The sequence below is a fragment of the Aspergillus homomorphus genome (assembly GCF_003184865.1).
Source record: "Aspergillus homomorphus CBS 101889 unplaced genomic scaffold BO97scaffold_8, whole genome shotgun sequence".
Lineage (NCBI taxonomy): Eukaryota > Fungi > Ascomycota > Eurotiomycetes > Eurotiales > Aspergillaceae > Aspergillus > Aspergillus homomorphus.
Window position 1 is genome coordinate 283,744 of NW_020291894.1, and position 24,475 is coordinate 308,218.

The following is a 24,475-nucleotide window of genomic DNA, read 5'->3' on the forward strand; positions in this document are numbered from 1 at the left end:
ATCGAAACTTTGCCCAGATGCTCTTCAAGCAGCTAGACTAAAGAGTCACTCGCACCTTATCCTCCCGCATCCGAACCTTGTGACCTGAACGGCGCAAAATGACGGACAAATTGCCCCCTCCGCTCCTGGCGCTCTTCCAGCCGCGGCCGCCTCTCCGTTATGTCACTCCCATCGAGCGGGCCCCCGAAGACTGCAAGAAGAGTTCTATTGGCGGCATCGCGCAGTTCCTGCCCGAACTGAAGCAGTACGCCGAGGAGGTCCCTTACAATGCGACAGAGAGCTGGATTCAGCGCAAGTTGCGACAGAAGGTCGAGAAGAAGGAGAACTTGGAGAAGCAGCTCACAGATGGAATTCAAGAGTGTATGCTTTTCTTTCCCGGATCCCTGGAATGAAGGAGAGGGGTTTGCTGATACTTCGTTGCCACAGATGATCCGTCAAATGACCAGCAAGCTCGCGGCGACCCGTTTAGGACCCTTTTCGTTGCCAGACTCAGCTATGATGTCAAGGAATCGGACTTGGAGCGGGAGTTTGGCCGCTTTGGTCCTATCGAGAGAGTATGGTCCTCCGCAGAGATTCCTTTTACGCTGGGTCATGGAACTAGCTCGCTGACTATTTGCTCTAGATTCGTATTGTCAAGGACGGCGTCACACCTAAGGGATCGAAGAAGGCGCATAGAGGATATGCTTTTATCGTGTACGAGCGCGAAAAGGACATGAAAGGTATTGCTACAGATCTTAAGTCGCCGATTTACCCTGGATGACTTTCTGGTATATATTCTTCCGTGGGACTCGATTGCTAACCTAGTGTTCTCTTGACGAATTTCAGCGGCCTACAAGGAGACTGATGGCATTCGCATCAAGGACCGCCGTGTTCTGGTAGATGTCGAGCGTGGCCGGACTGTCAAGGGCTGGAAGCCCCGTCGCTTCGGTGGCGGTCTCGGCGGCCGTGGTTACACCAAGGCTTTGCCTTCCCGGCCCATTGGTCCCGGATCCTTTAACGCGCCTTCGGGCCCCGGTGGCTTTGGAGGTGGTTTCCGAGGTGGTTTCGGCGGTGGCAGAGGCGGCAGGGGAGGCTTCCGTCAAGATCGTGGTTTCGGACCTCGTGGCGGTGTTGGATATCAGGGAGGTCGCAACGGCTTCGGTGGACAGGCTCCTCCCAACGCTCCCTCCGGTCCGGGAGGCGGACGCAGTGGGGGCTTCGGTGGCCCCGGCGGCCCTGGCGGTGGTGGCAGGTTCGGACGTGAAGACCGCGGAGGCACTGGTAGCAACCGTGAACCCATCAGATCCCGCGACAACTTCGGTGATCGCGATCGCCGAGACCGTGACCGTGACCGCGATGGTGGCGACCGCAACAGAGACCGTGATAGGGACAGTCATCGCTACCGCGAACGCGACCGTGACCGCGACCGCGAGCGCGACAGGTATGGAGGCCGTGGCGACGACTACGGACGCAAGAGATACCATGAGGACGACTCGTACGATGACCCACGCGCCAAGAGAAGATACTGAGATTACTTCGACGGAGGGCTTCCCCAACTCAGTATTCGATGCCCGTGTGCTGGTGGGTATCTCCCGATTGATCTCTTTCTCGTCCTTCCGTGTCGATAAGGGTAAGGTCAGCCAGCCGGATTATGATCGCTTGGCCGTCAACTAGTCACTCAACCAACCAGGCAGTCATTTACAGTCGAAGGGTCCAACTTCTTTCTTTCATGCCACTTGTCAGGAGGTATCTATACCCGCCCGAGCAGACGTTTCATTTCACATAAGGTCGAAGTCTACTCTCGCACCAGACGCTTCGCACTTATTTTCCTCTCACGCTCAGCTCCCATCTTTTTCTCTTGTGTCTTCATTAACTTTTTATGTCCTTGCGTTTTCATGTTGTTCCTGGGTGTCACTCTTTCGCTGGGGTAAGTATGTACTTTAGATAGTTAACATCGTCTTCAGGTGGGAATCACGGTTGGTTTGGGAATTGGGACGTTCAGGTAAGAAGATCAGGTAGGGTTCTCCATCAGCAATGACCGATACCAGGGATCTTCAAACAGCGGTAAAATCAAGGTAACGATTCTTTCTTGTGTCTGGGTATGCTGGACAGTAAATAATCGTTGTGATGCATATGTTCTTTGTAGTATTATATTGTAGGTCTAGATGCTTGGGGGGGCGTTTCGAGGGGAGCTTCTTGGGTCTAGATTTCTTTGATGCTTCCCTGTTTGGCTTAAATTGGGCTTAGTTCAAGCTATCATGGAAGTCTGGGGTTTTGTCTTTCATCCTCATGCGCCAGGGCCAAGTGAACTCATTACCACGTTGACTGGTTTGCTCGCTGGATGTCGGTCATGCCGCATTTCTTGTTTTTGGTCTTGATACACGGACGGGGAGGGTAATTGGAGAAGAAAAAAAAAAAACCTGGAACTTTTTCTAGAACAAGAAATGGTGTATATGAAAGAGACCCGCCCCGCAGACCTTGACAAGAAAAAAATGAAAAGAAGAGGGATATTCTGTGTTTTTGTTCATTGCATCTTTTTTTGGGCTTGTTTGTTGTCATCATCAATTTACTCCTCCATACCATCCTGATCCTTCTCAAGGATCTCGACGGCATTCGTACTCCGCGTCCAGTGCCCCTTCAAGGCGACATGGAACTCGGACGAGACAACCCCAAACATCTTGAGCAGGGTCGTCTGCCGCGAGTCCAGCACCTCGCCGGCACGGCACACGGGGTATCCCTCCTGGCCCTCCGTCAGCTCCAGCATGACCTTCCCCTTGACGAGGCGGGTCGGCACGCCCAGCTTGCGCAGCTCAGGCTCGATCGTGTGGCTGATGGGCTCGTCCTCCGCCGCGGGGATCTCGCCCGCCCGCGCATACACCAATCCCGCGGGGATCGTGAACGCCCGCGTGCTGACCGTGCCCGCCCGCGCGTAGTCCAGCGGCCGGAACGACTCGAAGTAGTCTCTGACGGTGGTCGGGTCGCGCGAGGTGAACAGCAGCCCCACCGCGCCCGTCAGCGTCGGCGAAAGCTTGTGCAGGTTCGGCGCGGCTTCGTTCTCGGGCGTGTGGCCCAGCGCCACGGCCATGACTTTGGTTTTGCCGAAGAAAAGGCTGTTTTTGGGAGGTTTGGTAATTAGTGACTGCGTTGGTTGCTTTGAGGGTTGATTTGGTTGGGTTCGGGTTCGGGTTCAAGTGTCCCAAGACAAAATTGACTTACCGGCTATCGGCGAATTCGGTGCGCACATCCTTCAGATATGTGTTGCGCATGTTGTCGACTCCGAATACGAACAGGTGATCATACTTCTCGATGCATTCCCGGATGTTCGCGTATAGGCGGCGGGTTTGTTCCTTGTGCGACTTCTTAGCGGTCTTGGACTCGTGCACGACTCTGGCTCGCTTGGAACGGGGCATCTTGGCGGTTTTGGGGTTTGGGTGTTTGAAATTAGAGACTAGGGTTCGTAATGTTGGTGGTTGTTGTCTCCCCGGGTGAAAATAAGCTGGGATGGAGAAAGGGGAGGAGGAATTAAATATGAAATCGAGTTCCTGGTGGATGTGGATCCTCACTGCCCGGTGATTTTTTTTCTTGTCTTTTGACTTTTGATAACAGCCGGATTATTGTTGATGCGGGGCTCTTATCCGCGCCGACTCCCCGCTAGACTGCATGGAGAAACGAGCTGATGGGGGCATTTCTCCTCCAGATCGTCATCGTTCGACTTCGCTCTTATTCACGGCTGGTCATCAACTTGGTTGGGACTGTCTGTTGTTTTCCGGACTACCGGCCAGCATGTCGTAGTGTGCGAACGCTGAGCAATTGATCGGCTAACTTCTCTAACTAACCTGCTTTGCTTCGGTCTCCGACAATGCTTGACTTCATGGATTACATCCAACTCGCGTTCGCCGAGGCGACGAACTGGAACCGCGACAATTCATATTCGTCACTCACGGCTACTGCGCAGTGTTTGTTCAGCATTTCCCAGGGATTTGACCGGGGTGTTCTCAACTGACCGCAATCACCAGCCGTGCTTGATTTCTCCACGCCAGAGCGTCTCCGCGTCCACCTCTCATCCCTCTCTACTCCGCACTTCGCGACGAGCTACACCCTCGGCACCGTCGGCCTGATCGATGGCTCCGTATCCTATCTCTTCAGCACGGTGCCCTTGGACCACACCCCGAGCCGCAGCGCCTTGATTCCTATCCGCAAGCTCTCCCCCGGATACCGTCAAGTGCAGGCCCCCGTCGCTCCGATCGAGAACTTCCGCGTCGACTCCATTCTCGACGACCTCAACCACGCCCCAAACCATGGCCGTCGCTCCCAGAAAGCTACCCTATTCCATGCAACCCTTCATCTACCCCCGCCGACCACCCTGAACGCCCTCTTCCTCCGCCGCATCTCTCCCACCATGCAGCTCTCCCTCGCCGTGTGCTCGACGCGAGGCCCTCCGCTATCGAAATCCGCGCCGCAAGCCTCCCTCCTCACGCAACTCTCCCACAATACCGGCAAGTACAGCAACGAGTACCTATTCAGCACGGATAATGCGCTGTTCGGCTGGCGCGGTCTATGGAACTTCGGCCCCGACCCACGCAACCCAGCCAACACTCGTCCCGCGCACCCCTTGTCGCTCCTCTCCGCCGGCGCCGAAGCATACTACTCGCCCGTCTCCTCGCTAATCGGAATGTCCACCGGGCTGCGGTTCAGCACCCTCCCCGCCGCGACGGACGTACCCTCATCCACATCTACATCCACAGCGCCGCCTTCCAGCAGCAGCAGCAGCAGCAGCAGCAATGCAGGCAACAACCCGATCTCGACCTTCCCGTACACGCTCACCCTCACCCTCACACCACTAACCGGCTCCCTCTCAACAACATACTCACTGCGCGCCTCACCAAACCTAGCCTTCAGCTCGCGCTTCGGCTTCAACGTCTACAGCTGGGAAAGCGAAATGGTAGCAGGGATGGAGCTATGGCGCAAGAGCCGTCGGGCGTCTCCGACTCCCAATGGCGCCCTGGAAGCTGACGACGGACTGGAGTGGGCAAGACGCAAGATGCGCGGGGAGACGGGCCCCGTCCCGCCGCTTTCAAGCTTCAGCGTCAAGGCCGCTGCGGATCCGATACCGTCGACGAAGGTCGCGGGACTTGCCACCTCGGCTGTTACGCAAGCTGAGGAAAATGAATCCGTGCTCAAGATCCGGGTGGGTCAGTCGTGGAATGTACGGTTGCTGTGGGAGGGCCGCGTCAAGGAGTTGTTGGTTAGCGCTGGCGTCGGGCTGGGCCCTAGCTCGTTTGCCTCGTCGCTGCCGTCTATTTCCTCGTTGAGTGCGGCCGGGGCGCAGAGTTGCGGTGGTGGTGGTGGGGCTGGGGCTGGGGCGGGGAAGTCGTACTGGCATGGGGTTGGGGTGTCGGTGTTGTATTCTTCGTGAGTTTCAGGGGTGAGGGGGTTTTGTGTATATATTAGGCTCTACTAGGTTCTGGCTTACGAGCTTAAATTTTTTTGTGGCAGGAATGAAGAGAAATAGATTTTGTGGTATTTTTTATAGACATCGGTGGTTGCTCATCGGTATATGCACTTTCATATAGTAGAAGCGAGGCGGGGTTGGGAGGGGTGCGTGGTGTCCGCCGTGGTTGGATGGAAGAGGTTAAGGTTCTTTTCACATAAGTCCCCTACCAGCAAGGCCAGCATGTCGGATTAGGGGGGTGGGTTGACTTGCTGGCACGGGTATCATATCACGTTATCATACGATGGTCGTAATTGCTTACAGACGAGCGTTGATAATGTCGACGACTGTGGAGCGTTAGTTTGGGGATCAATTATACGCAAAGAAACGGGAACTGGGAACGTACAGGCAGGCTTCAGGCTGGCACCGCCAACCAGGAAACCGTCGACATCGGCCTCCTTGGCCAGCTCGCGGCAGTTCTTCTCGCTGACGGAGCCACCGTAGATGATGCGGGTGTTCTCGGCGGCCTCGGCGGAGATGGCCTCCTTGAGCCAGTTGCGGATGGCGGCGTGCACCTCCTGGGCCTGCTCGGTGGTGGCGACCTTGCCGGTGCCGATGGCCCTGTTGGACGGTCAGGTCAGTAGATGTGCAAGAGGCGGAAAGGAAATTGACGTACCAGACGGGCTCGTAGGCAATGACAACCTTGGCCCACTGCTCCTTGGACAGCTCCTTGGCGACGGCGTTGAGCTGTCTGGTGACAACATCGATGGTCTTGTTGGCCTCACGCTCCTGTACACCACAGTTAGTCTGCAGCCCACCGTGAAAGGCGGAAGTGGGGGTAGGACAGGCCCCCGCCAAGGAATGGATCCACAACATACCTCGAGAGTCTCACCAATGCAGAAGATGACGCTGACACCACCGTCAACGGCAGCCTTGACCTTGCGGGCAATGAACTAGTAGGAGCTGTTAGTACAGGTTCATTTAGGAGGAATGGGCGTTTGGGAAGGAGAAACGCCAATTCACCACGCAGAAAAGAACATACCTCGTCGCTCTCCTTCAGGATCACACGGCGCTCGCTGTGGCCGATGATGGTCCAGTTGATCTTGGCGTCCCGGAGCTGCTCGACACTGATCTCACCGGTGAAGGCACCGTTGGGCTTGTCGAAGACGTTCTGCGACGCAACGCCGATCTTGTCGGAGACGGCCTCGCGGGCAGTCAGCAGGTACAGCGAGGGAGGCGAGATCACCACCTCGGCCGACTCGTCGAGCTTAGCCTCGTTGAGGTTCTTGATGATGGCGGTAATGCTCTCCGCAGTACCGTTCCTTTGGGGCGGAGGGGTGAGTTAGCATTTTGATGGTCGAAGCGTGGGGTTTGTTGTGGTCAGGGTTGCTCAGGGATTGGGATTGGGATTGGGACTGGGACTTGGACTGGGACTGTGAGGTCGTACATCTTGAAGTTACCACCGACGAAGAATTGGCGAGGCATCTTGAATAGTGGTTGGTAGGATGAGTGGAAGAGACGAGGTGAGAGACGGAAGATGAATCTGGTGGATGGGGAGAGTACGATTGAGTGGGAGTAGAGGAAGTATGAAGAGAGAGAAGAGAAGAAGAGAAAGAAGAAGAGAAGAAGAAGAAGAAGAAGAGAGGGAAATGAATGACGAAGACGAGGAAGACGAGAGAAAGACGGAGGGGAAGACGGCGGGGCTCGGGCCGGTGTGAGCAAAAGGGTTGGGTCAATGTAATGAGTTTGGGTGCAGCAGTTGGCGGGGCTTATCGATAATGAGCTGGCAAAGGCAGAGCTTCCCCTCCTTGTCTGTTCTCTGCATCCATGTTGCTACTTCGTCTCTTGATGTTGGCTTGGGGCAATGACCCGCGTGACCTGCATGTCTCCTCTCCTACATCCCTCAATGCATACGCATCAATTGAATTGACATGCATCAATAAACAAATTGGTATTCTTGGTATTGAAACCACTGTCTGCCCACCCTTCCCAAGCACACCTCCGCTGCAATGACGTTAGAGTATACCCACATCCCTCACTCACCCGAGGAAACGCCCGAAAATTAAACGGAGAACATAACCGGACCAAAACAACTCCCCCCTCCCCCCCGACAATCCTGATAAATAAACATCGTCAAAGGTAGGAATGATATCGACGAGGATAAAATGACCCTGAGTCCCGGAGTGACAGGCGTCGGGGTATGTAACACGCACTGTCCAGTTCCTCCTCCAGCACCCGCGCTTTGAGATCTAACAGTCTCTCGCGACGCTCCAGTCGGGCTTCCCGATCGTCCAACATCCGCGTTCGAATGTCGTTTCGCACGCGTCCTCCAGTGTATCTTCCAATCCTCTCATCCAGCAGTTGCTCCATGTCCACTGCCTCGGGAGGAGCAGGCGCCTGGATTATCTTAGGCCGATCTCGGGCCGGCCGTGTCACTTCGCGGCTGGGGATGACCCTCGGGTCGGTGGGACTGCTCTTGGCGGGGACTACATCGACTGAACCAGCAGGGTAACCACTGCGACCAGTCCCCTGAGCCAAGTTACTTCTCTGAGGCTGCTTTCGATAGTGGGTTCGATAACCTTGTTTGGCTCCGGAGGTTGAATGTCGACGGTAGAGACTACCCCGCCACGGCTGAGGGTTCTCATCAATTTCGGACTCCTCATCAGACTCCTCAGTCGTTGAACCATCGTCGTCAATCTCAAATACAGACTCGCCATCGCCCACACTGCTTGAATCGAGCCCCATCTCTACCTCCGGCCCCGCAAAGGGTATTCCCGCTTTGGTATGGTCGAGCTTCGTATGCGTGGGGGTATGAATCTTGGTCTTACCCAGCCCCTGCATCTCAGGAGGTTCTTGCAATGGGTTGGGCGAGATACGCAGGCTGGGACCTCGATGAGCCATACCCTGTGCAACGGGACCGCCCCGGGGATCATTCCACATGGCCGACATTTGTGGGATGCTCTTATGCTGGGGACCATGGTTTGCGATAGGGGTCGCAGGGTCATGGAATCCAACTGAAGGACGATGCTGAGTGTGCATGGCAGCCGACATTCCCTGCTGTGCCCAAGTTGCCCATTGTTCTGGAGGTGTAGGCCGTTGTACCCCTATCGGGAAAGGGTGTGAGGTTGGTGGGGGTTGAGGCTGATGATTCGGCTTGGATGGCTGTGGCTGCTGAATATTCGGCATGCTTGTTGGCGCGGGTCCTTGATGGACCGCAGGCCCCGGTTGTCTGGGAAGCGGCTCGGTGGGCGGAACAGGCTGAGTGATCTTGGGTTCCATGTTGAATTGGACATGATTGGTAGGAAGCTGGAACGTCTCTCGAGTAGGGATGACTTTCTCCACGGGCTCGTCCACCAAGACTCTGGGATATACTAGGTTTGCGGCCTTCCTCAGGATGATAACCTCGAGCGAGACCGTCTCATAGTCACCGCGTCGAGAGTTCTTGCCCTTGAATGGCTTCTCGTCCTCCTTCACATAAACACAAGTCCATTCAAATCGGGGCGCCCTGGTTCTGAGCTCGTGGATCAATTGGTCGACATGTGCACGCTTCGCTTTGGATAAAGAATGGTATTGCTCAGCCACGGGAAACTTCTTTTTCCGGTTAACCACCATGTTGGTCAAGATCGACTGGCTCAGGTGCATTTTCGCCCTCTCGACCTGGCTCCAGGTGCTCTTCTTGCCGAGGGTGGGGTTGGCTTTGAAGAAGGTGTACCCCAGGTAGAACAAAGGGGCACCAGCATCGAGGGCACCCATGGCAGCTAAGTCTTCTGGCTGTTGGATGTTTTCGCCGGAAGCCTTTTCGGTCTGCACATGAATCCGGCTCATGGGGTTGACTAAGTATTCAGGGCTCACTTGGCCTTGTAGGTTAACGGGCATCATACGAGGAGCCTCGCTTGCCTGGGCAGGCTGGTGATGAAGAGGAGGGACCGGAGGAACAGGGGGTACTGGGGGAACTAAGTTGTCTATGTTGAACCTCGCCATGCTGTAGAGAGCCACGCCGTCCGGATAGGGGGCGGAATCACAGCGACTGAACGGGGTATATTGGAAGTCAAACAGCGAAGCAATAGTAGCAGCAGCAGCAGATGTCAGGAGGTAAGCAAGATCTCGACGCTGATAAACGGGAGAATTTCAACTGGAGAGACGGGGAACTAAGGAGCACATATACATCTTATATGGAGGGAAGGCGTCGATCAAGTCAGTCTTCCACAGAACAGAACAGATATGGAAGACAGTCGAAGGGTTTTCTCTGACAGACAAGCCGTAAGAATGTTTCAGACCGGACAGAGGCCAGCTGCGTTCTGCCTTGCCATTAGATAGACTAGGATGGTTTGCGCTAGAGAGAATGCCCGAACCTCTGAGAAAATCCCCCGAAGGTACAGTAAATAGGTTTTCTTGGACTGGCACTGACAGAGAAGGACTTATGGTGGTGCCTATGCCTATGGATCATCCATCCGAGGGTAACGCGCATGTCACATTTCCAGGGCGCTCGCAAAGCGAGCCCGGGCAACCATGAAGCGTCAGGCTGAATTGTATTGATGGCCACTTATCCATGGCTTTCTCTCTTTTGTATTTCTCGGGTTTTCGTTCTTTTGGTGCCTCCTTCACCTCCGATTTCCACGGTCTCGTATTATCCTACGCCTCAGCCGCAATGGAATCTGAAATTGGGGCTATGCAGGGGATGGGAAACACCAACACCACCCAGCACCTAGCAATGTCAAAGAAGCAAAGGTTGAGTCAGAGTCTGATGGCCACAATCAACGAGTGAAGTGGGATTAACAATGCTTAATGTCGCGTGGGCCCGCAGAGAAAGCCCTCACTTTCAACGGACCCCCCAGTAAACCAGCCGTGTTCCCCTGTCTGCAGGTGGTCGACTTCAGCAATTCAGCACCTGTTCTGATCCAGGCAACAGAGAGCTCTTCTGTAGCCTAGCCATTCAGCGATGGGATCCAACAGTCATCACCAAGGAACGTGGTCTCTGATTGGGTCATTTGCACGCTCAAGATCCTGCAGCCAAGCCCGGTGTGTGTGGCGCTTGCAGCGCCCTGGTGCAGAGCAGCGCCCAGGATGCGCTCTCAGGCTCGACAAGCCATCCCTCAATCCACAAGGACATTGGACAAGGTCCATGGATCTTGTACTGTACATACTGCATTTTACACCAAGCAAAGTGGATCCCTTATCGCGCGACATATGTATGGAAGCTACCATAGATGCTGCGCGACGTAGGTACTTCATCCATTTCAATCACCTCCGTTGCCTACGGTCCAGAGAATCACGGCTGATGTGCCTCCTTTCTGAGGGGTTCCGGTCTGCAAATACTCGCACTGTAACCGGAGTTCTTCCTACTCTGAGGATTGGCGGCCTTCGCACGTATGGGACGAACCTGCCTGTGTTTATCCGTGGCTGGCAACTTTCTTTCTAGTGTACGAATTGGTCTCTGATTCATGCACTTCCAGCGAAATTGTTCAGGCGACCACCACTGAAAGGCACGCAAATCCTTTCTCTTTCTCAAAAGGCTGATAGGCTAGTCGGAGTGTGACTCACTGCTCATTCCTGCAGGTGCAGAGTTGATCATGGATCCAAGCGAAATGAGCCCGGCTGAAGGGTCTGTGGTCATTGGTAGCTGCAGATCGCATCACTTCTACTCTGTTCTGTTTACTAGGTTTGATTTGAAGATTAACAGACCTTGTTGTGGCTGTCTTTCACGTCAAGCTAAACTCTGTTGGAAGTAGAATGCGATATTGGAAGCGATATGGTGGGCAGAGCATAAGGTGGAATACTTGAGACAGGCTCACCTGCACTGAAGCTCATTTTGACCATTGGGGTGATTCAACGATCTGGGGCATCAGTGGCTACACTGAGCTTGGAGCACAAGAAAAAAAAAAGCGGGGACTGCTTGTTCCCTTTCTGAGAATGTCAGCATTCGCGTTTGTTCTTCATTGTTCTATTCTTGCTCACATGGATGCTTTACTACCCCTTTGTCAGACCGTCCGTCTACCACACCTCTTTCTTGCCTGTTGAAACAGAAAAGCTCCTTTCTTTGTGCGGAAACAAACACAATGGATGGTTAGTGCAATGGCTTTCATCGACTCGTTTGTTTGCCTCGCACCTTCCACCCAACTGAAACGATGACATTGTCTCCTCGGATCTATTCCAGCACTGTTAGTTTTCGTCCTTGCATCCGCCTTCAAACGCAGACACTCGATACATCCTCAAGCTATAATCGCTCCATGATGCTCACGCCGTCTCTTTGTCGATTTTTTTTATTAATTCAAAGTTGTACCCTGGAAGTATGAGGACTCATATAAGATCGAGGTCCCCTTGAGGTGCGGCGGCCACGATGATCAACCTGACAAGTACCATACAAAATCCCTCTAAGAAGGACTACCAACTCTAGCAAACACCACTGAGTCTTATTATGGCTCGATTACAATGCGACACATGGGGCCGTGAATTCAGACACCTGATCCAGCAATTCACCGAAGCCCGAAGGATAACTGCTGAGGAAATCGATCAAAAGTACTACCACATCAAGGCTTATGTGTCGGAACTAACCGCGGTCATCCATGATCTCCTGGATCCAAAAACTAGACTCGCAGCAGACTTTCCTAGTCTTCATCGAATTCTTTCTCATCGCTATAATGCAGCCTTAGCCTCTCAGCAAACTGAAATCTCCAGGTGCTCTCACTTGGCCGATGGTAGAAGAAGGAGCGACAGCTATCATTACCAGGGCTACATTCTGCTGAACCGGGATAGCGATATAGCGGACCAGGCAACAAGGAACAAAGTTCGATGGGCTAATCGATGCTCAATCATGACAGATCACTTCGTCGTCAGAGGGATCCTCGGCACTGGAAGTATGTTCTCGCATTTTACAGCATTTCCTCAACTGCTTCTTGGCTAACCTTTGGCTTTACTAGCGTACGGTGTCGTCTTCCTCGCCCACAAAAGTAAGTTTTCAGACTGAGTTATGACCTTGATGGTAGCATCATACTGATCCCTCTCGCTCAGCAGACAATGAAGATCATTTGTATGCCATCAAGATGGAGAACCTGGTCACGATTGGAACCTCAATGCAATATTACGCTCAACCGACGGTAGTCGGGTGCATTGGGCCTCAACCAATGGTGGCGCCCTTATTCACTGAAGAATTTGTGGACTATCACTATATCCCTGTGGAGGCGTACATTCTGCTCCTTACCAACGAGAGTGACCGGTTTCCGACCCTGGACTCAGTCTACACCCACGGCTACTATCAGGCTATTGTGATGGACGCCCACGTCGATGACGAGGTCGCAGAATCTGCTTACGACCCCGATGCCCCTTTTGCGAAGTGGAACGAGGAGAGATTTAGCTCATGCGGAGGCCATAATTTTGTCTATATGAAGGAGACAAAATTGCAGGAGTACATGGTCTGCAAGATTGCATCTCACCTATTGGAAGGCATCGCCTATCTGCGCGATATGCGTATCTGCCACAACGATCTCACGATGAGCAACTTTGTCATAGACAAGAACTTAAACGTACGTTTTGTCCCATGACTGTCACCGACGGTCGCTCGCCAGGCTCCATGTACCAAAAGTGATTGCTAACCGATTCCCCTCGCTGTGTCGAAAACAGACCACCCTCCTGGATGTCGGACTCTTCACATTTGCGCTAACAGACGACGATTATTGGGCGCCTGACTTCACCTACGTGCCCGGCTACGAAGGCAACAGCACGCCAGAAGTCATACTCGCGCTCCTGAGAGACATCTACCGAGACAGGCTGAAAAAGAGGACGCAGATCCAGGTCGGCGTGCCCCACGACGTGCGCAAGACCGGGCTGTGGATGCTTGCCGCCGACATCTACGAGCTGCTCCACGGGTACATGCCCTGGGAAAATCCCGAATGGGACGGTCGAGTTAGCTATTTGTCACAATGGAAGCAACAGGGTATTCCGAGAGGGCATGAGCAACTGCGGTCATATGAGGCTAACCGTCGGCGACACAGGGTCGTCAACTTGGAAATACCTCTCCGAGAGTCTCTCTCGCAGGACTGCGCGGATGCCATGTTGATGATGTTTGCCAAAGACACGAAGAAAAGGCCAACTTTGCCGGAGATGGAGTCCTTTGTTTGGTTCGGGCAGTGGGATTATCTCGATCCCGAGCAATTTCAGCGGCCGGCGCCCTATGATACGTGACTCCGTGATAGAGAACCGAGAAAGGTATCTGTGTAGATCATCCCCCTGCAGGCATTTCTTGATGATTTGTGGTCCTGTGTTGCGAAGCATGTGGTTTCCCTCTGGATTCAGGGAACTGCTATCATATCGGTTTGTAAATCACAAACAAAAAGCATTCGAAGCCAGTGTAGTGGTGTTTCTGGTGTGGTCGACGTGCCTGGCTTGGTGGAAGCAAAACTGGTTGCTATGGGAGGTGTGAAATGGTTATGATTGTAGACGTGCAAGGCTAACCCCAGAGACGATAATGCATTATGCCCAATACCAGAAACCCCTAGCCACAAAGATAATGACAGCGCAAGAAAAAAGGGAAGAAAGATATAAGGTATACGAAGAAGAAACGAGACATTCGTAGCGGCTCGTTCTATGTCATCAGCGACGAAGACTATCCAGTCTCGCCTGTAGGTCATCATCACTTGCGTTTCCACCAGCGCCAACCGGCTGGGCCACTCTAGCCTCACCCACCGCCGTCTTTTGTATATCCGTCGGCGTCTCGCCCAGCTAGAAGCGCACGAAGCGAAGTCAGTACCCGAGTAACACAAACAACACTTATCCCATCGATCGAGACAAGCTCCAAAGAAATGAGAGAGAGAACCACATACCGCCTGGCTAAGGTCGACACCGATCTCATCCAGCACCTCCTTGACGATATCCTCACTATCCTCCTCCTCGCCCTCCATCCCCGTCGCCTCATCAATAGCATCATCCATCATCTCCTGCCGCTGATCCATAATATCATTCTCCCGCTCGAACTCCATCGCAATCCGCTGCAACGCCGGCAGATTCATCTGCCGATTCATACTACCCAGCAACATCGTCGCCCCTTTCATCGACTGCATCATCTGCTCATTACTCCGTACAGTCTGTGTACACACACACAATCGATCAAGAAATGGTCAGCTTATCGCATCCCCCATACAACCACGTCCGCCTTCGGCTGGGAAAGAGCAAACGCACCTGAATCCGCAACGAAATAGCCTGCAGCTGCGTGCGCATCTGGTAGAACTTCTGGATGTAGCGCCGCGTGCGCACCAGGTCCTTGGCTTGGATCTTACACGCCCCGATCTGCCCATTCTTGGCGCTCTTCTTGATGTCCTGCACCAGCTTCTTCTCTTGGTTCTCGAGCTTCACCCGCTCGCGGTCCAGCTCCCGCTGCGTTCGGTCCAGCGCGCGTTGGTGCTTCCGGAGTCGCTCGGCGGGTGTCATTCGTTTGCCGAAGGCCCATTCTACGATCTTTTCTTTGGGTGTTAGTTATTTTGTTGGGGTGGGGGTGGGTGGAGTGGGGTGGTTTGCGATTGCGGTGCTTTGGATAGGACTGATGATTGGGGGTTTGGGTTGGAGTGGTGTACTTACGTTCATTTTGACGGATTTGAGGGATCACACCACTTTGTAAGGAAGAGGGGGGAGGAAGGTTAGGGAGGAGGTATTGGGTGATGGGTTGTTGGTGTGGTAGTAGTGGTGGTGGTGGTGTTGATAAGTAGCAGGCCACCGAGGCGGAGAGTGTAGTGTAGTTAGTTAGTTAGTGTAGTGACATCAAGGGAAAGCAAGAACTGTATTTTATGTATGACCGTTACTGAAATTACGCAGATAAAGTTGCCTGTTCAAGCCCAATAATACACCCCCCATACATACAGCATTGGCGGCAGTCACATGCAGGACCAATTCCCCCACCCACTAAACTCTTTCCAGCCACTAACCACTAATGAACGAATTATTTTCCTTCATTTGCCTCCCGCGCGGAATTTCCATGATTTGCTGCTGCTGCTTTTTGGGTGCATGCATTAATTCATATTCCATCACTAAGCCGAATCTAATCTCCCTCGCCTCCCACGGCACCACTCCTTCATTCTTCAACCGGACATTTCTTTCGATCACAACTCTTTTCACCGTCCTGGGTTACGCCCACATGCAAACAACATCCCCTTTGCCATGAGTCAGGAGTATTACCCCGGCCAAGGCGCCTCTTCGTCCTCCGGCTCCTCGTCCAGCCAGCCGCCCCAGGAGGCTTCCTCTGCGAACAATACCCCCCCATCCTTCCCGAGACCCCCGCCGGCGTACATGACTGTCGGGAATGGTTCGACCTCCGAGAGCGCAACGGCCTTGATGGCCTCGTTGCATGAGGATTCCGGGTACGGCGGAAGCATTGCCAGTGGAAGCGTGGTGGATGGCGATGCTGGAGCTGCTGCTGGTGGCGGTTGGCGAGCGGATCTGATGGTCGATAGCCCGACTCCCATGCACGCGCCTGCCCATCTAGGAGAATGGAACCCGGCGGGTGAGCTCTCTTTTCTTGAAGCCGATGTATTGCTATGGACAGAACATGACTGACGCGTCGGGTTTATAGCTGAGCACGAGCGACAGGTTGTCGCGAGCCATGTTCATCAGCTTCTCTAGTATGTGCGGCCCTGTTTTTTTTTTCCTGCATGTGTCGGCTACGGACCAACCTATCTTCGTTGTATTGAGTGAAGCTGTGCTAAGATTCGCGGCATAGTAATTCGAACCGGACCAAGCTTGGACGCGCGATCACGCGCACCATCGAAACGTTGAAGGAACTCCAGGACATGAACCGGCAATGGCCCGCCCACTACCCCTCCGTCCAGAACGCACCCGAGTCGCCCTCCGAGAAACCCGCCCTGCATAAGAGACAGTCCTACTTCGGAGATGAGTCCCTGGATGATTCGATGCCCCGTCCCGGTCAGGTCCGGCGCGCCGCCACCATGACCGGCGGGGAGGACTTGGCCGAGTCGAGTGCTGCCGCCCAGCGCCGTGTTCCGGCCGAGCCCAGGTTGATGAGCCCCCAGATCGCGCAGGAGTTTTCGATTCTCAAACTCGATCTGAAGCTGGGAGCCCTGTCGCAGGCTGAGCTGGTTCACTCGCTGGAGAAAGCGTCCATCGCGTCGCTGTTGGATGGCAAGATCGCCCAGAGCGTCAAGCATCTGCTCTCGTTGCGGGACCGCATCGAGGATACCTCCAGCAAGGTTCTGATTACGGGTGATTTGAACGCGGGAAAGTCGACGTTCTGTAATGCGCTGCTGCGTCGCAAGGTTCTGCCCGAGGATCAGCAGCCATGCACCAGCATTTTCTGCGAGGTCCTGGATGCACGCGAGAACAGTGGTATCGAGGAGGTGCATGCCGTTCACAAGGATGTGCACTACAACCGCAACGATGAGAGTACATACGACGTGTATGCGCTGTATGAGCTGGAGAATATCGTCATCGATAACTCCAAGTACATGCAGTGCAAGGTCTATGTGAAGGATGTGCGGACGATCGACGAGTCTTTGCTCAACAACGGCGTCGTGGATATTGCGCTGATTGATGCGCCTGGTCTGAACTCGGATTCCTTGAAGACGACGGCTGTTTTTGCGCGACAGGAGGAAATCGATGTGGTCGTGTTCGTGGTGTCGGCTGCTAACCACTTCACTCTTTCTGCTAAGGAGTTCATTCTCAATGCTGCCCACGAGAAGGCGTACATGTTCATTGTTGTCAACGGTTTTGATCAGATTCGCGACAAGCAGCGGTGTGAGCGGATGATCCTGGATCAGATCGGCAAGCTCAGTCCCCGTACGTACAAGGAGGCGGCCGAACTGGTTCACTTCGTTTCCAGTAACGCCATTCCCGTGGCGCCTCCCGTTCCCAGTCCGAACTCCGGTGGTGGTGGCGACGATGGATCCGACGATGACGAGCCCGAGGATAAAGGAAAGGGCAAAGGCAAGGGCAAAGAAAGACAGAAGATCCAGGATTTCGAGAATCTGGAAGGTTCTTTGCGTCGGTTCGTCCTCGAGAAGCGCTCTCGTTCAAAGCTTGCGCCTGCTCGGACATATCTCCTGAACCTGCTCGCAGATCTGAACTCCCTGGCTGGAGTCAACCGCGATGTGGCTCAGGCAGAACTCAAGCGTGTCACGGACGAGCTGGCCGAGCTGGAACCTGCTTATGAGCAAGGCAAGAAGAAGAAGGTCGAACTCAGCGAGCAGGTCGAGAAGTACATTGATGATTCGTGCGACGACGTCTACAATCACACTCGTTCTAGCCTGGGTGAAACCATTGCTCATGTTTCCGAGGCTGACTTGGGTGTCGAGTACCCGGGTTTGTTCTCTGCCTTCCAGTACGCCGAGGATTTGAAGTTGGCTATGCTGGATCAGATTGCCGCATCTGTCTCGGACTGCGAAGATTATGCTCGCGAGAAGACGGTCAAGGGCGTTGGTTTCGTCCAGAACATCGGTCTTTTGCATGTTGGTGAAGATAAGTTCGCGCCTTTGAACTTCCGTGCGGACATGATGTTCCGTCGCGGTCGTCGCCACACGCTTGCAAGACAGGTTGACACGGAAGTGGAGATCTGGGACTTCTTCGACATCTCTGGTATTTGGGAGCGGCAAGAGAAGATGGCCGGTACTGGTATGGCGATGACTGCCGTGACTGTTCTCGGAGGTAGGGCTTTTGGTGGCATCGGCTGGGTCGACAGTATGTTCAGTGCTGTTCGCTTCCTGGGACCGAACAATGTGCGACGACTTTTCCTGCCTGGTATTCTGGCAGCCGGTACGTTTTACTACTTTTTGTCTATCTGCATGCCCTTTACTAACATAAATATAGCTGCCCTGACTGCCGCCTGGATGGTTTCCACTATCCCCACTACCCTTCCTCCCCGTCTGTCCCGCAAGCTTGCGGCCACTCTTTCAGAGATGGACTACGTTCACTCCAACGCCACGCGCATTTCCTCCGAAGTTCGCCGCATCCTGCGCCTGCCTGCCGGAAATCTGCAAACCAGTCTCGCGCAAGACATCGAAGACCTTGGACGTCGCAAGCACGAAGTGAGCAAGACCAAGCACGAGAGCGAGACCGCCAGCAAGTACTTTTCGAATCTCTTCCGCGAGAGTGGCGAGAACCGCAGATCGGTAGAGAGCATTGATCTGGATGCTCCTCTACCCGGCGGCCTTGCGGCAGCTCATTGAGCATTGATAGGGGACGCTTAGATGGGTTCGGAGGTGATTTCCCTTGTACAAAACGTAATGATGCTGTACGAACTTTCTATTATTCCCTTCTCTGCTGTGTGGTTTGCCTAGGCCTTGTGCTGCCTCCTTCCGCTCTGCCTTCTTCTTTTCCTGTTTCCCTCACAAAATATCCCGTCGTGCATGAGTTACAGCTTCTTTCTTTCCTCCTCTTCTCTTCTTTTTAACTCTGCTTGATCTTCCTTGCTGTAATGAGGCGTGTTTGGCGGTACGCATGGTTAAGATATAGCTTCAAAATTCTTCATCAGAATGATATCCTAGACAATGGTCTTTTGTATTTGTCTGCCTCGATCACTTTGTCGTTGCGCCTTGTCCTGTTGCTGATGCTGTGAAGAAATGGCCTGTCATTCAAAGTTCTGGCTATGCACAAGTTCATGATAGGTATATCTGTCCCTCTCCCAGTTGTAGGTCCATTCACCCTCTTTCTGTTTCACAGCAGAACTACGTCATTGGTGTGTGAATCGTTGATGTGTGAAAGCCAGCCAGCCATCTATTCAAGAAGCGCAAACAATCACCACAATCAGCACGTATTCAATAACACAGGCTCGAGCAATTGAACATGAATGTCGCCTGCTCCTACCTCTCTCAGACTTCTTTTCTCTTACTTTTCCCTCTCTCCTATATCCACCTTCTCATCCTCTTCCATCTTCTCTCTTCCACCCTGTCTCTCCTCCCTCTCACATCCTCTTTCTTCTAAATCTCCCTTTCTTTCATCAAGCGACCTCTCGTTCTCACACTTGAGTCTGTCCTTCTCGCATGCGTTATAATCCCTAGACCGACCTTCCAATATACAAGTAAGGGGTCCTCGCTCTACAATTTATGACATGACTCGACGCGAAGTCATGGAGGTCGGCACTGGAGGCAATGGAGTCAATTGAGGAATGATATAAGCTCTACCTGCGTCCGGTATACGGAGATAGTATGGTATTATCCTTTCCGATTGAAACCACTGTATGAAAGCTGACCATCTCCTTCGATGCTACAGTAAACCGATCCTGTAGGCGAAACCGCTCTCGCATTCCATCAACCCATGTGCGGACACAGTGTCAACGAGAATGTACAGATGATGAGCTTGAAACATCCTCCTCGAAAGCGGCGGAGCTCACCATTGAAGATACAACTCCCCGTCTTGCAAAACACACGTTGGCAGGCTCGCAATTCAGTCCCGACGATCAATCTACGTCCGACTGGCAGAAACAGCAGCAGACCGTTACAAATCGAGCAGGTCAAGTCCCGAGTACTCGCGAAGAATCTCACCCAGTTCAAACATGCTTAACCTAATGCATGATTCAGCAGCCAAGCTACAAGATTTGATGGCCGTCTTCCACCTCCCAGCAGGAGACACCAGCATTCTATCCCTCTCTGTCCCTTGTTCAGCCATAAGTCCCGCACTATATCAACACCAAGGCACTATCTTAGAAAGCCCACCTGCTCTTCCAAGACGACTCCCAACCGGCGACGAGTGTTGAGAGAGTGAAGTCCCCAGCGGCGAGAGATAAGGCTTACCCACTACATCGCCTTTCTTGTAAGTATATACCCCAACTTATATACCATGGATCAGTACACTAATCCACGTTGTCCAACCGTCAGGTCCGAGTTCCTGCCGGTTTCATCATGCAGACAATTCCCCAGAAATCGTCAAAATATTCTCAAGAGGAAAGCCAACAAAGCATTTCTCCCATTTCTCGGCAGATGATCTGGTGGCTTGGCTACACAGCCCCCCATGCTCAGCACAATCTCAACCAAATAATCAATCCCCTTAACCCTGGAACACGATTCCCCGTGATGGACAGATATTCCATACAGCTGTGGACCCGACGAGACCTATTCCGCAGTATTTGTTCCAAACAAAGTGGATATCGTGGTAAAAGTCACGAAGTATGAGGCGTTGTTGACGGAGGAGGGTTGTATTCGCCCATACCGTGTCCTTTGTGGTCCTACGTTCCTAATCCAAGCACACGGCCAAATGTTTTATCCGATTCTAAAGGGCGGATACATCCTACGCGGAGACCAGGGACGCCCGTGGAAATCCTGGCTCTTACTGGGACAACGCGATTCAAAGTCTTGCGGTATTCCGCTCGAGAATGTCATTATCGGTCATTGCGTTGCACGACCAGAAGACGTTGCGGGCATCAAAGCAGGGAATGCGAATGCGCTGGCGATTCAGGCGCACGCAGCCCATGCACGCAAGGATTCTTTTGATCCAAGTAAGAAGAGTTGGAAACACTGTTGCATCACAGACGAATGGAGACCGTACTCTACGGACCTCTGATAATACATGAAGAAGAGGTCCAGAACGCCACAAATGTTGAGGCGAGGAAGGCGATCTACGCGCGGCTTTTCGCAGCTATCCAGCATCAGAACAGATTTAACAACTTCGCAAATGCTACAGTAAACTACTTCATTGACGAGAATGACACCCTCAAGAAGGTTCCGAGACGTGACACGGAACTGTAAACGTTGTTATCGCATTGTTACGCCTCTCCGTTCGCACTTAGATGGAAGTTGTCCCATCAATAAAGGGGAGAACGGCAATTTCCCTTGGCTTACCTTGAGTAGCACACTCATGGTTTCGTTCTAGTGTTAGGGGTGGCTCATTTCCACGGTCTGCGCGCTGTGATTGTTGCTGCAACTCTATTAGGAACTGGCTCTCAATTAAGTACCCTCCCGCGGGCACACCCTATCTCAGAGACAGCCTGTATCTCATCGTGCCCAGTCTTCCTCTCCTGTTTTGTCACAGCTCTTATCATGGCCGGTTCCTCACTCATCCCAGCGACAAGGAAATACCTGGAGGGTACCTTACCCCAGCTACAGACGCAGTGCCAGAAGGTCCTCGACGCGTGGACACAGCCAACGGATACATGGACTCTGGGTGATCCGGAGCCAGCCCCCGCCACACCAAAGATGGCGGCGAAGGGAAGAAATGCCCAACGAGACAAACTCGACCGTGAGGCCAGGGATCGAAGGGGCCAGCCGGCGCCTCGCGGTTGGGCTAAGGACGGAGTGGAATACGGCGGATGCAAGTGGCCGGACAAAGGCATTCTGTGCTCCGTACGAGATGAGTTATGGATGGACGGACAAGAGGATCGCGGTGCTGTGAGTAGACCCCGGTGATTAGCCGGCACAGTGTACGGTTATCCTGTCCTTCTAGATGTTAAGCAGGTGGTCATTGATAGTGACGAGCTGATCGTCATTGATGAAGTCGCAGAAGGGCATGATGGGGGTAATTCCATCGTTTGGACGAGGAGGACGGTAAGATACTTCTCGTTCAAATTCCAATCGAGAATAGCTAAGATAATCCTATCATCTTGGTTTAAGATACATACATCTCAACTGTTTCTTTTTAGCACCCCAGTTGTACGGGATACCTGTGTACAACACCTGAATAGGAACTCGCATCTCTACATGGTGTTCGGGACCATTAGTCGAAAGGCGAAGCTAAGCGAGTTTATATACGAGAGTTCAATAGCTTTATGTACGTACAGCAAAAGACTAGATTGGACAATTAACTGAATTCTGTCTACCGGCAGAACACCAGAGGAAATCGGTTTTGGCAGGACGGCCAGTATCATCCGCCGCAATCTGCGAGCGTCGTATAAACAATGGTTTAGACCATGAGGCCTATTAGTGTAAAAAGTATCATGCTCCCCTCCACCGGACCCAGCACCTGACAGGCGAAAGGAACAGCTTCCTTTGAATCCTCCTATCATTTCCAGGTTGAACCTGAGCCACACGGAGTCATGGACAATTCCAACCAGACGGCCGCAAGGGTAAAGCCACGATGCAGAACAATATCAGGCAGGAGGCCGTCGACATGGGCATTGAGCATGAAAACAAGGATGACGTTAAAGAGGGCAAACGGAAAGCATGTGCTCGAGAGCGAGCGTTGGATGCTATGGTGCAAACACAGGCAGAACCGCCGGCGCAATGACTACTCTGCATTGCTCACCAGCGCGCCTCAGGGAATTTCAGGCTGTAACCGATATGGTACAGAAGCGGCCAGAGGGCGACACGTGAGAGACAAGCGGCGTCCAAGAGGCGCCGGTAATCACAAGGAAGATCCTGAGATCCTCTTGCGGCGTATCAGAGCGAGCCCTCCTCTAACCCTAACCTTGCAGCTTTACTGATGCTTCCCAGCCCTCTCCAGGACTCACCAGGAACAGCTTCGCTCAGGCCATCAATTCCACCAAGCGGCGAGCACTGGCCATGATTTGTAGATAGGGTGTGATGAGCTGTAGAGATCAATTCTGCACTTTCTGTTTTTCCGTTTTTATCCTCTGCCTGACTGTTTGCTGCTGTGTACAAAAGGGGGTCTCTTTAGGCTCTACCGCCCAAGATCTCAACTGAGACACTATCAGACCAGGTTCAAATAGCTTATGCAAACAACAATTGGACGGCTACAGAGACTGTTGAGTCTGCCTGATTCAGAGATAAGAGACTGTGCTAAACTATGGAAAGGCTGAAGCGCGGAGCTCAGCATTCTTCGGCTGGCGTTTGATCCACTAGGACTAAACCAGACGATACATACTATTTTGTATACGAAGCTTACTGTGATCTTGAGATAACTACCTGGTAGCATGCGTCTGGCTTTTAGATATCCCGAATTATATTGTATATGCTAATTGAAAAGGGCCTGTATACCGATGCTCCAAATTGAGAATGATTTGTCGCAGGGATATACAGAGAACAATCTAGGAGACCATTTCAAGTACGTTGTAGTCGTCAGGTTCCAAGAACTTCGGGTGTCATTACTAGTAGTACTAGTCACGAGTCAATCGATTCGTAAGTTATATCCATCTCTCCAAATGGTGAGCGCGAAACCCTGGGTATATCTGCCTCTGGCTTCACACTGGGTTTAGCTGAGGCTGGCGGCTTGTTATGTCAAAGCCAGTACTGAAAATAGAGGTGGGAGCCCTTCCCCCTGCAACATAACTGTACCTGATGACTCGCCGCTGCCGTGACCAACATCCATCAGCCAGACTCAGCTTTGCTCCTAATACTAGCTACCAGCTATATTATCAGGGATTTTGAACATATAATGCTGGAACATCAAGAAACAGACTCGCACAACCGTGCCCTAGCCCGAATCGATAATATCTTGGAAAGCTTCCTTCGAAATTCCCATGAAATTCTCAATCATGCACCAATCCGAATTGTCGGCGATACACCCACAGCTATTCTGAACTCCACTCACTATCTGGAATCAACCCAGCCGTTTGCTGCAAAGGTGCAGGATTTTGTGGACAAGCATTATCCAAATACAAGAACTCGCTTTCTGGCCGTGGAAATACACAAACGACATTCTTCACTTGTGGTGATATCAAAAATCATGAATATGATTATCTAACTGCCGACCAAGTTCATACAGCAATTCCTGTCTACATTCTCCGACTTTCTAAACATCCTAGGATCTTCAGAGACGCCAAGCGAGATGACTATCTAGCTTATAGACTTGCACTAATGCATCACCAACATGGATACGAACCGTTGTCTCTGACGATTTTACAAGGTTTGTTCAGTATCGCAATCCACGAGGTCTCAAATCTTGGGTTCTTTCATGGTGTCTTTCTAGGATTGGTGATACTCTAGTCTGGACCTGAACTTGCTTGTCATTGATACAATGAGGGAGGATTGGCTCTAATGTTTGAGTAGTATTGTGAGGGTGATCGTTTGATTGATGAGCTAGCATATTCGGCTTCCCAAAGATAGCCGTGCTGCTCTGTTACCAGGATATAGGCGGATTCTGTTATGAGAGTCGGAGAGCTGTTCTGAATATCTTAGTAGAATTTGATGTTTTTTCTATAATTGATTTATCTAGTAGACAACTTCTTCCTGTGACCTATTGATC

At 52.5% G+C, this 24,475-nt stretch overlaps 10 protein-coding genes across 10 annotated transcripts; 6 read left to right on the forward strand and 4 right to left on the reverse strand.

Annotated features, from left to right (window-relative positions):
- Positions 1 to 98: 98 nt before the first annotated feature.
- Positions 99 to 1,508, forward strand: BO97DRAFT_340282 (U1 small nuclear ribonucleoprotein 70 kDa; the record flags this gene model as incomplete). Its single annotated transcript, XM_025691592.1, has 4 exons — positions 99 to 360; positions 427 to 554; positions 623 to 719; positions 826 to 1,508. The coding sequence occupies 4 exons, from the start codon at positions 99 to 101 to the stop codon at positions 1,506 to 1,508; spliced, it is 1,170 nt and encodes a 389-aa protein (XP_025553712.1).
- A 637-nt stretch (positions 1,509 to 2,145) lies between these two features.
- BO97DRAFT_404096 (ribosome assembly factor MRT4) lies at positions 2,146 to 3,535 on the reverse strand. Its single transcript, XM_025694890.1, has 2 exons — positions 3,196 to 3,535; positions 2,146 to 3,089 (listed from the first exon to the last, which is right to left on the reverse strand). The coding sequence occupies exons 1-2, from the start codon at positions 3,387 to 3,389 to the stop codon at positions 2,546 to 2,548; spliced, it is 738 nt and encodes a 245-aa protein (XP_025553713.1). The 5' UTR covers positions 3,390 to 3,535; the 3' UTR covers positions 2,146 to 2,545.
- Positions 3,536 to 3,693: 158 nt separating this feature from the next.
- BO97DRAFT_386320 (mitochondrial distribution and morphology protein 10) lies at positions 3,694 to 5,395 on the forward strand (the record flags this gene model as incomplete). Its single annotated transcript, XM_025693525.1, has 3 exons — positions 3,694 to 3,935; positions 3,996 to 5,274; positions 5,311 to 5,395. The coding sequence occupies exons 1-3, from the start codon at positions 3,839 to 3,841 to the stop codon at positions 5,393 to 5,395; spliced, it is 1,461 nt and encodes a 486-aa protein (XP_025553714.1). The 5' UTR covers positions 3,694 to 3,838.
- A 76-nt stretch (positions 5,396 to 5,471) lies between these two features.
- BO97DRAFT_386324 (triose-phosphate isomerase TPI1) lies at positions 5,472 to 7,117 on the reverse strand. Its single transcript, XM_025693526.1, has 6 exons — positions 6,858 to 7,117; positions 6,453 to 6,732; positions 6,289 to 6,363; positions 6,087 to 6,199; positions 5,817 to 6,031; positions 5,472 to 5,757 (listed from the first exon to the last, which is right to left on the reverse strand). Exons 1-6 carry the CDS (start codon positions 6,893 to 6,895, stop codon positions 5,729 to 5,731), a joined length of 750 nt encoding a protein of 249 aa, XP_025553715.1. The 5' UTR covers positions 6,896 to 7,117; the 3' UTR covers positions 5,472 to 5,728.
- A 145-nt stretch (positions 7,118 to 7,262) lies between these two features.
- BO97DRAFT_404098 (uncharacterized protein) lies at positions 7,263 to 9,694 on the reverse strand. Its single transcript, XM_025694891.1, has one exon. The coding sequence runs from the start codon at positions 9,389 to 9,391 to the stop codon at positions 7,544 to 7,546; it is 1,848 nt and encodes a 615-aa protein (XP_025553716.1). The 5' UTR covers positions 9,392 to 9,694; the 3' UTR covers positions 7,263 to 7,543.
- A 502-nt stretch (positions 9,695 to 10,196) lies between these two features.
- BO97DRAFT_272940 (uncharacterized protein) lies at positions 10,197 to 11,099 on the forward strand. The gene has a single exon (XM_025691000.1). The coding sequence runs from the start codon at positions 10,350 to 10,352 to the stop codon at positions 10,827 to 10,829; it is 480 nt and encodes a 159-aa protein (XP_025553717.1). The 5' UTR covers positions 10,197 to 10,349; the 3' UTR covers positions 10,830 to 11,099.
- A 1,122-nt stretch (positions 11,100 to 12,221) lies between these two features.
- Positions 12,222 to 13,588, forward strand: BO97DRAFT_412389 (Protein kinase domain-containing protein; the record flags this gene model as incomplete). Its single annotated transcript, XM_025696234.1, has 4 exons — positions 12,222 to 12,264; positions 12,328 to 12,357; positions 12,422 to 12,930; positions 13,028 to 13,588. 4 exons carry the CDS (start codon positions 12,222 to 12,224, stop codon positions 13,586 to 13,588), a joined length of 1,143 nt encoding a protein of 380 aa, XP_025553718.1.
- Positions 13,589 to 13,601: 13 nt separating this feature from the next.
- Positions 13,602 to 15,108, reverse strand: BO97DRAFT_404101 (ESCRT-III subunit protein DID4). The gene is made up of 4 exons (XM_025694892.1): positions 14,978 to 15,108; positions 14,582 to 14,857; positions 14,227 to 14,487; positions 13,602 to 14,125 (listed from the first exon to the last, which is right to left on the reverse strand). Exons 1-4 carry the CDS (start codon positions 14,981 to 14,983, stop codon positions 13,997 to 13,999), a joined length of 672 nt encoding a protein of 223 aa, XP_025553719.1. The 5' UTR covers positions 14,984 to 15,108; the 3' UTR covers positions 13,602 to 13,996.
- A 319-nt stretch (positions 15,109 to 15,427) lies between these two features.
- On the forward strand, positions 15,428 to 18,988 carry BO97DRAFT_364740 (mitofusin). Its single transcript, XM_025692552.1, has 4 exons — positions 15,428 to 15,896; positions 15,966 to 16,014; positions 16,113 to 18,157; positions 18,212 to 18,988. Exons 1-4 carry the CDS (start codon positions 15,554 to 15,556, stop codon positions 18,568 to 18,570), a joined length of 2,796 nt encoding a protein of 931 aa, XP_025553720.1. The 5' UTR covers positions 15,428 to 15,553; the 3' UTR covers positions 18,571 to 18,988.
- A 2,387-nt stretch (positions 18,989 to 21,375) lies between these two features.
- Positions 21,376 to 22,558, forward strand: BO97DRAFT_422468 (uncharacterized protein; the record flags this gene model as incomplete). Its single annotated transcript, XM_025696798.1, has 3 exons — positions 21,376 to 21,723; positions 21,790 to 21,850; positions 22,386 to 22,558. 3 exons carry the CDS (start codon positions 21,376 to 21,378, stop codon positions 22,556 to 22,558), a joined length of 582 nt encoding a protein of 193 aa, XP_025553721.1.
- Positions 22,559 to 24,475: the final 1,917 nt, after the last annotated feature.

What these genes read in the sequence shown, in the direction of transcription:
- BO97DRAFT_404096 (XM_025694890.1), bottom strand. Translation starts at nt 3,389, where the DNA reads ATGCCCCGTTCCAAGCGAGCCAGAGTCGTGCACGAGTCCAAGACCGCT. An exon ending in ACCGAATTCGCCGATAGCCG is followed by an intron (nt 3,090 to 3,195) that starts GTAAGTCAATTT and finishes TCCCAAAAACAG; the next exon opens with CCTTTTCTTCGGCAAAACCA.
- BO97DRAFT_386324 (XM_025693526.1), bottom strand. Translation starts at nt 6,895, where the DNA reads ATGCCTCGCCAATTCTTCGTCGGTGGTAACTTCAAGAT. An exon ending in GCATTGGTGAGACTCTCGAG is followed by an intron (nt 6,200 to 6,288) that starts GTATGTTGTGGA and finishes TGTGGTGTACAG; the next exon opens with GAGCGTGAGGCCAACAAGAC. An exon ending in TGCCAGCCTGAAGCCTGCCT is followed by an intron (nt 5,758 to 5,816) that starts GTACGTTCCCAG and finishes AACGCTCCACAG; the next exon opens with TCGTCGACATTATCAACGCT.
- BO97DRAFT_404098 (XM_025694891.1), bottom strand. Translation starts at nt 9,391, where the DNA reads ATGGCGAGGTTCAACATAGACAACTTAGTTCCCCCAGTACCCCCTGTT.
- BO97DRAFT_272940 (XM_025691000.1), top strand. Translation starts at nt 10,350, where the DNA reads ATGGGATCCAACAGTCATCACCAAGGAACGTGGTCTCTGATTGGGTCA.
- BO97DRAFT_404101 (XM_025694892.1), bottom strand. An exon ending in CTATTTCGTTGCGGATTCAG is followed by an intron (nt 14,488 to 14,581) that starts GTGCGTTTGCTC and finishes GTGTGTACACAG; the next exon opens with ACTGTACGGAGTAATGAGCA. An exon ending in GTGTCGACCTTAGCCAGGCG is followed by an intron (nt 14,126 to 14,226) that starts GTATGTGGTTCT and finishes GTGCGCTTCTAG; the next exon opens with CTGGGCGAGACGCCGACGGA.
- BO97DRAFT_364740 (XM_025692552.1), top strand. Translation starts at nt 15,554, where the DNA reads ATGAGTCAGGAGTATTACCCCGGCCAAGGCGCCTCTTCGTCCTCCGGC. An exon ending in AGGAGAATGGAACCCGGCGG is followed by an intron (nt 15,897 to 15,965) that starts GTGAGCTCTCTT and finishes TCGGGTTTATAG; the next exon opens with CTGAGCACGAGCGACAGGTT. An exon ending in GCCTGGTATTCTGGCAGCCG is followed by an intron (nt 18,158 to 18,211) that starts GTACGTTTTACT and finishes ACATAAATATAG; the next exon opens with CTGCCCTGACTGCCGCCTGG.